Source organism: Octopus bimaculoides, chromosome 24, assembly GCF_001194135.2.
Source record: "Octopus bimaculoides isolate UCB-OBI-ISO-001 chromosome 24, ASM119413v2, whole genome shotgun sequence".
Taxonomy (NCBI): domain Eukaryota; kingdom Metazoa; phylum Mollusca; class Cephalopoda; order Octopoda; family Octopodidae; genus Octopus; species Octopus bimaculoides.
This window is the reverse complement of record NC_069004.1, coordinates 22026947-22038601: the sequence shown is the minus strand read 5'-3', so window position 1 is coordinate 22038601 and position 11655 is coordinate 22026947. Positions and strand designations below refer to the sequence as shown.

Sequence of the window (11655 nt, the reverse complement as noted above, 5' to 3'; positions counted from 1 at the left end):
ATATCTAGATAAATATCTAGATAGGGAGGTAGAGAAATAGATGGGTAGATTATATATAAAAAGAGAGAGACAAAAGATAACTAGATAGATATATGTATAGGCATTTCTCCAAAGAAATTACTTTCTAAAGACTGTTCTTGCTCTCATTACTCCTATCAACAAGCTGTCTTTGAAGATTTGCGAAAAAAGGAATCTTTTCCTTGAAAATTAAAAGTTATCTATTTAACAATGCTTCAGTGATACATTCTGTGATTAACTTATGTTAGTATAGAAAACACATGTAAAGTGAAACAACGTGCATATATACATGCGTGAAGATATACATGCATACATACACACACACACACACACAGATAGGCATATAGACATGTGTGAATGTATGCGTGTAGATGTGTGTTTGCATATCTGTAAATGCCAAATAAGATTCCTATATACATTGGTGTCCCTCTTCTGTCATCTTTCTCTTTCATTCATGTCTTGCTTTAATAAACCTCTACTCACCCCTATTTTCTCCCTACCCTCTCCCACACCACAGCCGACCTTCTTTGGGACAAAAAAAAGTATATAAAAATAAATCTATAAAATTCCTTTCCCTCCAAATCCTATCCCGTCCCCTTCCAAGCTTACGAGCACAGGTGTACTGAAGGCCGTTTATACCTTAGGTGATAAGAGCAGTTCGGAAAATAGAACACAGCAAGAAACGCCTACGTACATTGATTGATCAGTTATTGGCTGCTGTTCTGGATACAGATCCACAGTTGCTTGAGGGATTACCACGGATACAGCAAGGACCGAGTGTGAGTGTCGCCACCCTGAGGACGCTAAGCAGTGAAGAGGTAAGCAACGTCATGCAAGGTATTACTGTTTTGTCGATTGTTTGATGTTGTTGTTTAGCTACCAGGTTAGTCCTCATTGAGTAGACCTATAGTCAAAGGTATTCCAATCATGGCCATCCCATCTTTTTAGGGAGTATACAGGATTACATTATCTAATGTCTCTTCTGCTTTCTGGAAGATGGTAGGGTAAGATTTGAAGATGATTTGGCTGCTATTTCTAGCAGACTCGATGACCACATCAAGGATCCTTTGTTGGCTTGTAGTTATTGCTGCTGTTACTTTTGATGTTATTCTTGCTGTTGTTCTTGTTGCTGTTATTGTTGCTGCTGCTGCTGCTGTTGTTTTTGATGTTACTACTCCTACTATTTAACCCAGGAAACATTTTTGTTGACCATCTGTTGCTGTTGTTGTTGTTGCTGGTGTTGTTGATATTGTTGTTGTTCAGACTCAGATCAAACTTAATCCAGTAGACTTTATATATCAAAGCCATTCCAGCCATGACCATTCCGTATTTTAGGGGTATCAAACAACTATACAGAAGCATCCTCATTGGCTTGCAGGGTGTGATTTGAGGGAGATTTGACTGCTATTTCTAGTAGATCAAATGACTATATAGAGGCACTCTTCTTGGCTGGTAGGGTGTGATTTGAGGGAGATTTGGCTGATATTATTTGTAGTTTCAGCAACTACGTAGAGATTCTCTAGTTGATTTGCCTTTTGTAAAATGGTCAGGTTATGATTTGAAAGAGATTTGACTGCCCTTTTTAGCAGACCTAGCAATCACATTGAGGTTCCTTATGAAGACTCGTAAGTAATCCAGAGACATTGGTTTAGAGTGAAGTTCACAAATTTAAATAAATATTTAAATGTTTATTTAATTTCTAAGATTGCTTCCCAACTACATGGTTCTGGGTTTAATCCCACTGCATGGAACCTTGGGCAAGTGTCTTCTGTTGTAGCCTTGGACTAACCAAAGCCTTGTCAGTGGATTTGAGAGACAGGAACTGAAAGAAGCACATCATGTGTGTGTGTGTGTGTGTGTCTTTGGTCTGTGTTTGACCCCACCACCACTTAACAACCATTATTGGTGTATTTACATCCCCCTAACTTGGTGGTTTGGCAAAATGCTACCAACATCAGGATCCTTAAGAAAGTTAACAGGATGTCTACAATATGCTGCTTCGGAGAATAAAAGATTTAAAGCTAGGAGAAAAGTTTAATTTAGAAATACAGAAATTTGATTACAATTATATATTTAGATCATCATCATCATCATCGTTTAACGTCCACTTTCCATGCTAGCATGGGTTGGACGATTTGACTGAGGACTGGTGAACCAGATGGCTACACCAGGCTCCAGTCTGATCTGGCAGAGTTTCTACAGTTGGATGACCTTCCTAACACCAACCACTCCAAGAGTGTAGTGGGTGCTTTTACATGCCACTGGCACAAAGGCCAGTCAGGTGGAATAGTTATTGTAAATAAGATTCTACATTTTTTTTTTTTCATGTTCTGAGTTCAAATTTCACCAAAGTTAAGTCCTGGTGTCAATTCAATTAACCAAACCCTCCCTTAAAATGTCTGACCTTGTAACTATGTCAGAAATCAGCACAAAATTGCTTATTTTTCTTTTCTTTTACTGCTGGCCTCACCATTAGCAATAAAGCATCTTTTATTATTTACATAAACAGTTTGTTTTAATTGTGATTAAAAATTTATTTCTGGATGCTCAATGTGAACCAAATTGAATTCAATTTACGCTACACTTTAATTGGTTTCAACTCTGATTGTGACTGTCATCAGATGTCTTATTCCAGGACATGTACATACAACCAGACTGGATTCATATTATATACACATCCAGAGAAATAAGACACTTGGGGATGACTAGAGATCAAACCACTCAAACTCTAGTGTAGATGTAAATATTCAAATTTGCTTCATCACTAAAAGTGTCAGGAATGTTAAACTTGTTTGCTTGTAATGTTTCCTATTTGCTAATATTCCCTTAACCTCAATAAAAAGTATCTTATCACATATATGCTGTGCTGTATCTAGGTAGTTGTTAACTATACATACATACACACATACATGCATACATACATACATGCACATATATATATACAGAGGGGGTGATGAGAAGTTCCTGACTTTAGAGACCCAAACTTCTGAGTTCTTTTACAGGGCTTAGAAAAAACTGAAGGACCTCTGCAATAAGTGTGTGAATGTGAGAGGGGAATATGCTGAATAAAAACCATAATTAACTGATCCTCCTGTATTTTCTTTTACTCAAAGCCAGGAATTTTTCAGCAGCCTCTCATATGTAATATATATATATATATATATATATATATATATATATATATATATATATATATATACATACATACATATATAGTATATTGTTCTGTGATGGTGATATCAACAAAAAAAAAGTACTCTATCTGGTGAGAGGTAAATATTGTATAAAGAACACAATATACGTTTTTATGAGCTACTAATAGTGTCAGGCAATGAAAATGACATTCTGTCATCATGTTTTAGCTTGTATATGCCTGAAGATTACATGAAGACACCAGACATGTTATAAAATGCTGCCTGTGTCATTTTTATTTTAGTAGTTCACAAAAATATATATTGTGTTCTTTAAACAGTAGGTATATATCTATCTCTATATATATATATATAGTCAATTTGTTTGATTTGTTTGACTAAAGGCAGTGCTCCAGCATGGCTGCAGTCAAATGACTGAAACAAATAAAAGAATAAAAGAATACAACATATATCAGAAAAGAAGCACACTCTAAAGAATGGAGCAGTAATTATTAAAACAAAAAGTTAAATTCTGGTCAAAAAGTTACCAAAGGTTTCATATCCATGAAAGCCAGTCATGTGGACAGCTCATCAGACTCTATACAAAGACAAAAAATTTAAACTTTCTACCACGCGGACATGATGAAATGCTCAGATATCGAGATTTAATGTCTAACGTATAAAAACGTTAATGAGGACAGGTTATCTGCCCTGGACCAGAAGATAAAAAACCCTTACAGACCCAAAATAACCAAACCAGCAAATGGGCAGATCCAATTTTCCAGTAGGTAGCGCTTGAAATGGACACGTTTAGAGAAAACATCTTTACGATTATTTACACGCCAGGATTAGCATCGTCCTTAAGAATCTTGGTTCTCTCTGCAATACAGATTTTGAAACAGCCACTCCCATTAATATATGGGCGTGGATGTTCTATTATTTTCCACCTGATATCATAAGGGGTCTCTTGATCTTTGAGGTGCCAAAGATGAAAAATGTCTTTCTGGGACTCTGAAGGATGACTGGTGGTTGTGGAAGTGACGTTTGAAAGATGTCCTCGCCAATCTGATATATTTACAAACTTGGGATGTGGCTCTATTCACACTCCTGGTATATCTCTGGTAGGCTCCAGGCCTGGGGATGAGTGGCCCTGCACCATATGTTGCCACCAGCTGCCCCCACACTAATGCTGGCAGCTACATCACCAACCATATGACCAGAAACAATAACCACAGCGATAACACCACCAGATCATTGCACCATATTGACAACGTCAGCAATGGTGTTACCAACAACATCCTTGGACCCGGAGCCTACCAGAGATATACCAGGAGTGTGAATATAGCCACATCCCAAGTTTGTAAATATATCAGATAGGCCAGTACATCTTTCAAACGTCACTTCCGCAACCTCTAGTCATCCTTCAGAGTCTCAGAAAGACATTTTGTCACATCTCTGATCAGCCATGTGTGGCACCTCAAAGATCAAGGGACCCATGTGATATCAGGTGGAAAATAATAGAACATCCAAGCCCACATATTAATGGAAGTGGCTGTTGCAAAATCTGCATTGTGTAGAGAATCAAAATTCTTAAGGACTACGCTAAACCTGGCGCATTAAATAGTCGTAATGACGTTTTCTCTAGATGTGTCCATTTCAAGCACTACCTACTGGAAAATTAGATCTGCCCGTTTGCTGGTTTGGCTATTTTAGGTCTGTAAGAGTTTTTTTATCCTCTGGTCCAAGGCAGATAACCCTTCCTCATTAATGTTTTTATACATTAGCCATTAAAACTTGATATCTGAGCATTTCCTCATGTCCGCATGGTAAAAAGTTTAATTTTTTTGTATTTGTATAGAGTCTGATGAGCAGTCCACAAGGCTGTGGCTTTTGTGGATTCAAAACCTTTGGTAACTTTATGACCAGAATTTAACTTCTTTGTTTTAATTATATATATACATACATACATACATATATACACACACACATACATACATATATATTTTTTGTGGTCACAATGAGGATATTTAAACTGATTATAGGGATATTTATCCAAGGTACACTGGTTTAAAATATTTATATTTTGAAGAGATATTTCTTCAATGAATATATTGTAAAAAATACCATAAAATATCAAACATTATTATCGAGTAAGAAAACAGAGAGATCTAATGGATACAAAATAATTTATTAATTAATCAACATATTCGCCAACAACTGTTTCATATCTCAAATAAGATTAAAATTACAAAACATATAAAAATATACTTTTACATTTTAAACGACTTATAAGGAAAATTGTCAGGGTTTTTAGAGGACAATCAGGATATGTTTGGAATACTCAGAATATACAGACATGTTTATGTATACATATGTGTGTGAATATGCATTAAAATTATTCCCTTTATTTCAATTCAATAATAATAATAATAATAATCATGAATGATGGATTATATTATATAAGGGTAAAGTAATATAATGAATAAAAGAAAATAAAAGTGAATATGTTGATTAATTAATAAATTAATTTGTTTCCATTATATCTCCCTGTTTTCTAACTCAATAATAAATATATATATATACATATGATATGCCCAATCCATAAAGGAGGAAGCAGAGCAGATGCCAAAAACTATAGGCCTACTTCACACATCAGCAAAGTCATGGAATGGATAGTCAGAGGAAAACTAATCACATTCCTTGAAGAAAATAACTTGCTGAGTGATACCCAGCATGGCTTTCGACCAGGTAGGAGCTGCCTGACCCAGCTCTTACAACATTATGACTGGGTGTTGAGGCAGTTACTCAATAACTCAAATGTGGACGTAATATACCTTGATTTTGCAAAAGCTTTTGACAAAGTGGATCATGGTATGGTATGCCACAAACTATGTGATCTTGGCATAGCTGGAAAACTTGCAGAGTGGTTACATGACTTTCTGAAAGATAGAAGTCAGGTAGTAGTGGCCAATGGAGCCACCTCTATGAAAACACAAATAGTGAGTGGTGTTCCACGGGGCACTGTCTTGGGACCACTGTGTGTATGTAAGTATGTGTGTGTGTGTGTGTGTGAATCTGTATGTGTGTGTATGTATGTCTGTATGTATGCTTGTATGTATAAAAGTAGAGAGACCTGATGTTAACTACACTCCTGGCTGCACTAGCTGTATTTGTCGCTTCTTAGTAAACCATTTTTATGCAGGCTTCTATATGTGATGCTACATGCTACATCTGCAATGAAAATAACACTGTACTATTGTTGTTTTTGTTTGTTTACTTCTAGTTGGATTTTTTTATTTTATTAAAAAAATTCTTTTAGCATCTTCTTCATACTCACAAATCCATCTTAGATTAAATGCAGTTTATTTTAAAAGATACGGCTTCTCAATCCGCAGATGGCATGTATATGACTAGATAGAGCTTGTGGCATTATTCCAGTTTATGATTTTATAATCTTCAGTATTAGAATCTGTTTCTACACATTTATTTTAAAACATGTTTTATTTTTTTTCTTGTTTTGTTGATTGATGTTGTTGTTTTACCCAAGGTGGCTCTGATCTAACAGGCCTGTGGTCAAAGATGTTCCAGACATGACATGTCAACATTTTGTATATTTAGGACTACATCATCTAAATAAGATGGTATATTGTTAGTCAGATACAAATAATTTGTGATATTTGTTTCACTTTTCTACACTCTAACCTCAAATCTTGCCAAGGTTAGCTTTGCCTTTCTTCCTTTAGCAGTTGATAAATAAGGTACTAGATGAGTACTGAAACCAAGTACTATTTCTTCAATTTCTCATAAATGATTAAATATGATAAGATTGCAAAAAAACACCCAAAGATAGACAAAGGTGAAACTTCTTTTTATTTCCTGCAAGGAAAATTCTATGTCAGGCACATAACACTTGTCATGGAAGACACCAGAGTCTGTTCCTTGGCATTATACTGCATCTACATTATCCAATGTGTGGGAAACAAAGGCATAGACACACACACACACACATACTCACACACAATGAGCTTCCATACAGTTTCCATACACCAAATTCATTCATAAGGCATTGTTTGGTCCAGGACTATTCTAGCAAGCAAGGTTCTTTGTAGCAGAACTGAACTTTTCAAAGGGAGTTTTTTAATCGTACAGCCATGCCTGTGCAATATATATTTTTTAAAGAAAGATATTAAAAAAGGATATTTGTTTACGGAGGCTGTTTTGTTCTTTTCACCAGTCTTTGTACAACCATTCCCTCTTTAAGTTTTATGAAAATCTTGCATATATTTTTTTTTTAATATTACTTTAATGAATTTTATTAGGACGTTTAAATACAGGGACACAGAAAAGAAGAGACATAAGAAAGGAAAAGAAAGAAAAGGAGAAAAGGTAGTGGCGAGGTGGGGTAAGGCAGCAGTAGATGGAGGGAGATGGGGCGATGGGTCACATACCTGAGAACAAATGGTGAGCTCAGCCTTGCCCCACAGTAATGACTGCAGCAGCTACTCCACCTCATGGGGCTCATTTCTTCAATAGGCCATCGTTATCCCTATTTTGCAAAGGAAATTGATAGTATGGAGTCTGAGAACACCTGATGTCTCAATGGTGATCAGCACAAATTGATAGTGGCCAGCCAGGCCCCTGTATTTGTTGATTTTTCTCTCCTTCACATTAAGGGCAGCGATACTCAGGTTTGCAACCAATGCTACAAGGTTGGAGCTGGACCTTGCATATTGTTCCTGAAATGTTGATATCTGAACTACATTCTTTGAGAATTCAACTTCAGGCAAATTTGCTCCAGTTGTTTTGGTATATATCTTTAATTCCAAAGATACAACTAGAAAATTGAAAGTGTATCTTCAATATTGATTTTGTAAACACTTTATCAATGATCCATAAATTCCTTTCTCTTGTATACATTTTTTTTTACCACATTGACATCAAATGAGTTGCTGTTTTACACACCAAAATGCATATTTATTTTGTGTTATTTTGCACATCATAGAACCAGTAGCATATTTGATCTATCTTTCATCTTTTATCTTTTACTTGTTTCAGTCATTAGACTGTAGCCATGCTGGGGCACTGCCTTGAAGAATTTTAGTCAAACTAATCAATCCCAGTACTTATTTTTATTTATTTTTAAGCCTGATACTTATTCTATCAGTCTTTTTTGTCAAACTGCTAAGTTACAGGAATGTAAATGCACCAATACCAGTCATCAAGTAGTGATGAGGGACTAACACAGACACAAAGATACATACACACACGTATATATATATATATATATCACAAGCTTCTTTCAGTTTCCATCTACCAAATCCACTCACAAGGCTTTGCTCGGCCCGAGGCTATAGCAGAAGACACTTGCCCAAGATGCTACTCAGTGGGACTGAACCCAGAACCATGTGGTTGGGAAACAAACTTCTTACCACACAACCATGCCTACACCTTGTTTTTGATTTTTAAAATAATTCTACATTATTAAACACAATTTTGATTGTTTATATCATAAGAATTTAGAAGCTTCAAAGGATGTGGAATAATACATTTTTAACTGTAGAACTCAAAGTAGATAAAGCTATAAATAATTCTTCCTTATTTTGGCACAAGGTCAGCTTCATCAATCCCAGTAACTTGAATGGTACTTTACTTTATTGACTCTGAAAGGATGAAAGGCAAAGTTAACCTCAGTGGAATTTGAACTTAAAGCATAATCAGCTGGAACAAATACTGCAAAGCGTTTTCCCCAATGCTCTAACAATTCTGCCAGTTTGTTGCTTTAATAAAGCTATAATTAATAGCATGTAAATATTGGGTTAAAAACTCTTTGGGATAGAAAAAGTGAAGTTTGCCCATGGGACATGGAGCCACATCTTCTGTAAAAGAATGGTAGTCATTCTACCATTGTACTAAACCAATCATTCAAAATTCTCTATCTTTAAAAGCTTTGTTCTTACCAACAAGAACTGTATGTTATTTACAATGTCATAGCTTCATCTGCTTCAAATTCCATAGATAAAGATGAATTATATTGTTGATCTTTTTACATGTTCCGGTCATTAGACTGTGGCCATACTGGGGCACTGCCTTGAAGAATTTTTAGCTGAATGAATCAACAACAGTACTTTTTTTTGAAGTCTGACACTTATTCTATCAGGCCCCTTTGCCAAACCTCTAAGTTACAGAGACATAAACACACCAACACCAGTGGTCAAGCAGTGGCGGGAGGGGAGCAAGCACAGACACAAAGACACACACATATATGTATATATATATATATATATATATATATATATATATATATATATATATATATATATATATATATATATATATATATATATATGACAGGCCTCTTTCAGTTTCCATCTACCAAATCCACTCACAAGGCTTTGGTTGGTCCAAGACTATAGCAGAAGACACTTGCCCAAGGTGCCATGCAGTGGGACTGAGCCTGGAACCATGTGGTTGGGAAGAAAGCCTCTCACCACACAGCCACATCTGCGCTTCACTTCACCAAAAATTTGTCTTTTGGAAAATTTTTGAACCAAGAAAAGACTACCTAAAATTAGTAATTGTTTATTGCATGGAAAAATGATTATTGCAAAGATTAAATTAATATAATTGATATTGGGTTTTTGCACCACAATTATAAAGTTATAAAAGAAAAGAATTGATTTTTTAGGGGTGAGGGAATAAAATGATCAATTCTACTGCCAGTTTTGCAGCAAGAAATTCAGGTTCCAAGGAATCTAATTCTTAGTTTGTATCAATGAAAGTAATCTGTGTGTGTGTGTGTGCACATGCATGTGCATGTGTGTGTTATAAAAATATAAACCAGTGAAAAATGATTATTATATGTATTGAATATAATGTATATTCATGTATTGTATAACCTCATTGCATAAATTATATTGTATGTTGTATAAACCTGTTTCTTTTCTCTTACATATTTATGGTTTTATATGAGGGGGTACCCAACAGAAACTGAAATATTGCGATATTATTTTATTCACTTAGTTTTACATGTTTACACTTTCATTGCCTTCAAAGTATTCCCCATTTGAAGCAATGCATCGGCCCAGACGCGTTTTCCAGTATTCAAAACAGTGCTGGAACTCTTGCGAGGTAATGCCTTTTAACATCTCCGTTGTTTTTTTCTTCACCTCTTCCACATCGGCAAATTCCGTAGCACCAGCTTTCGTCACCAATGATGACCTTCGAAATTGGTCTAGATCAACTTCCAACTGTTCTTTCAATTTATGACATGCATTTCGTCAAGACTGCTTTTGATCTTCTGTGTGCAAGTGAGGCATAAATTTTGTTGCAACTCTATTCATTTGCTATTCCTCTTTCAAAATTCGTTGGCAGGAGCTCCAGGACACGCCAGTCATATCAACAAGTTTGTCAATTGTTTGGTGACAGTCTGCCAAGACCAATCCATGAATTTTCATTCATTTGAGAAGTTGATGGTTGTCCTGAATGCGGTTGGTCCTCAAGCAACAAGTGACCATCCCTAAATCATGGAAACCACTTGTAAACTTGTGTTTTGCTCATGGCAGCGTCCAGTAAGGTGTTTGAAGCATCACAACTGTTTCAGCCACTGTTTCAGCCACTGTTTCAGCCACTGTTTCAGCCACTGTTTCAGCAGAAAACAAAATTTCATGGAAGCTCGTTGTTCCTTTGTTTCAGCCATCGCAAAAATTGATGAAGAGGAGAGAAGCACAGCAAAGCAAAGACGCACCACATGGCAGTAGGGCTACAACCAACACCTCTGGTTGGCAGACTAATGCTTGAGTGTCACATCAAGTGACCTCTAGTGATGGAAACCTGAACTACAATGGGCTTGTTTTACAGAGAATGTTTCTGGTTACTTTTCAGTACCGCCTCATATATTCCTTACAATTTGTATATATGTATTTGTGTTAAGTATCTATTGGTAAATTATTTTATGTTAATTGCTGTCTGGTCTGTGGATGTATTAATAATAACAATAGCAATAATACATGTGCATTTTGTTTCACTAGCTTAAGGTAAGGTGTTGACTAAAAAAATCTCCAAGCCAGTTGGCTGTGAGTCCCTATCATTCTTGGCTTTTGTTGTATTTTAACTGCTGGATTGAAAGTCATGTCAATGAACAAATATATTTCTCTAACAAAATAAGCAACCCTATCTTTCGTATCTTTTTTTTTTTTTTGCTTTTATTAATGGTTTATCTCATTATACTCACACACAAACAAACACATATGCATCAGTGATTGGATGACAATTTTGAAAGTTTTCCAGGGACAAATGTGGCTGTGTGGTAAAAAGCTTATTTCCCAACCATGTTGTTCTGGGTTCAGTCCTGCTGCATGGCACTTAGGCACATTGGGCAAGTGTCTTCTGCTGTATCTTCAGGTCATCCAAAGCCTTGAGAGTGGATTTGGTACACAGAAAGTGTAAGAAGCTTGTTGCTAGTATGTATATATATATATATATATATATATATATATATATATATATA

At 35.7% G+C, this 11655-nt stretch overlaps 1 protein-coding gene across 3 annotated transcripts in view; it reads left to right on the top strand.

Annotated features, from left to right (window-relative positions):
* Positions 1 to 11655, top strand: part of LOC106880220 (ELKS/Rab6-interacting/CAST family member 1) — a 301414-nt gene that overhangs the window by 283681 nt on the left and 6078 nt on the right. The window contains exon 16 of one of the 3 annotated variants that reach the window (XM_052976221.1): positions 663 to 836. The exons of 1 other annotated variant lie outside the window; for it this stretch is intronic. In XM_052976221.1, the coding sequence (XP_052832181.1) occupies positions 663 to 836 (174 nt within the window). The remainder of the gene's footprint in view (positions 1 to 662; positions 837 to 11655) is intronic. One more of the 3 variants, XM_052976223.1, reaches the window with a different exon arrangement.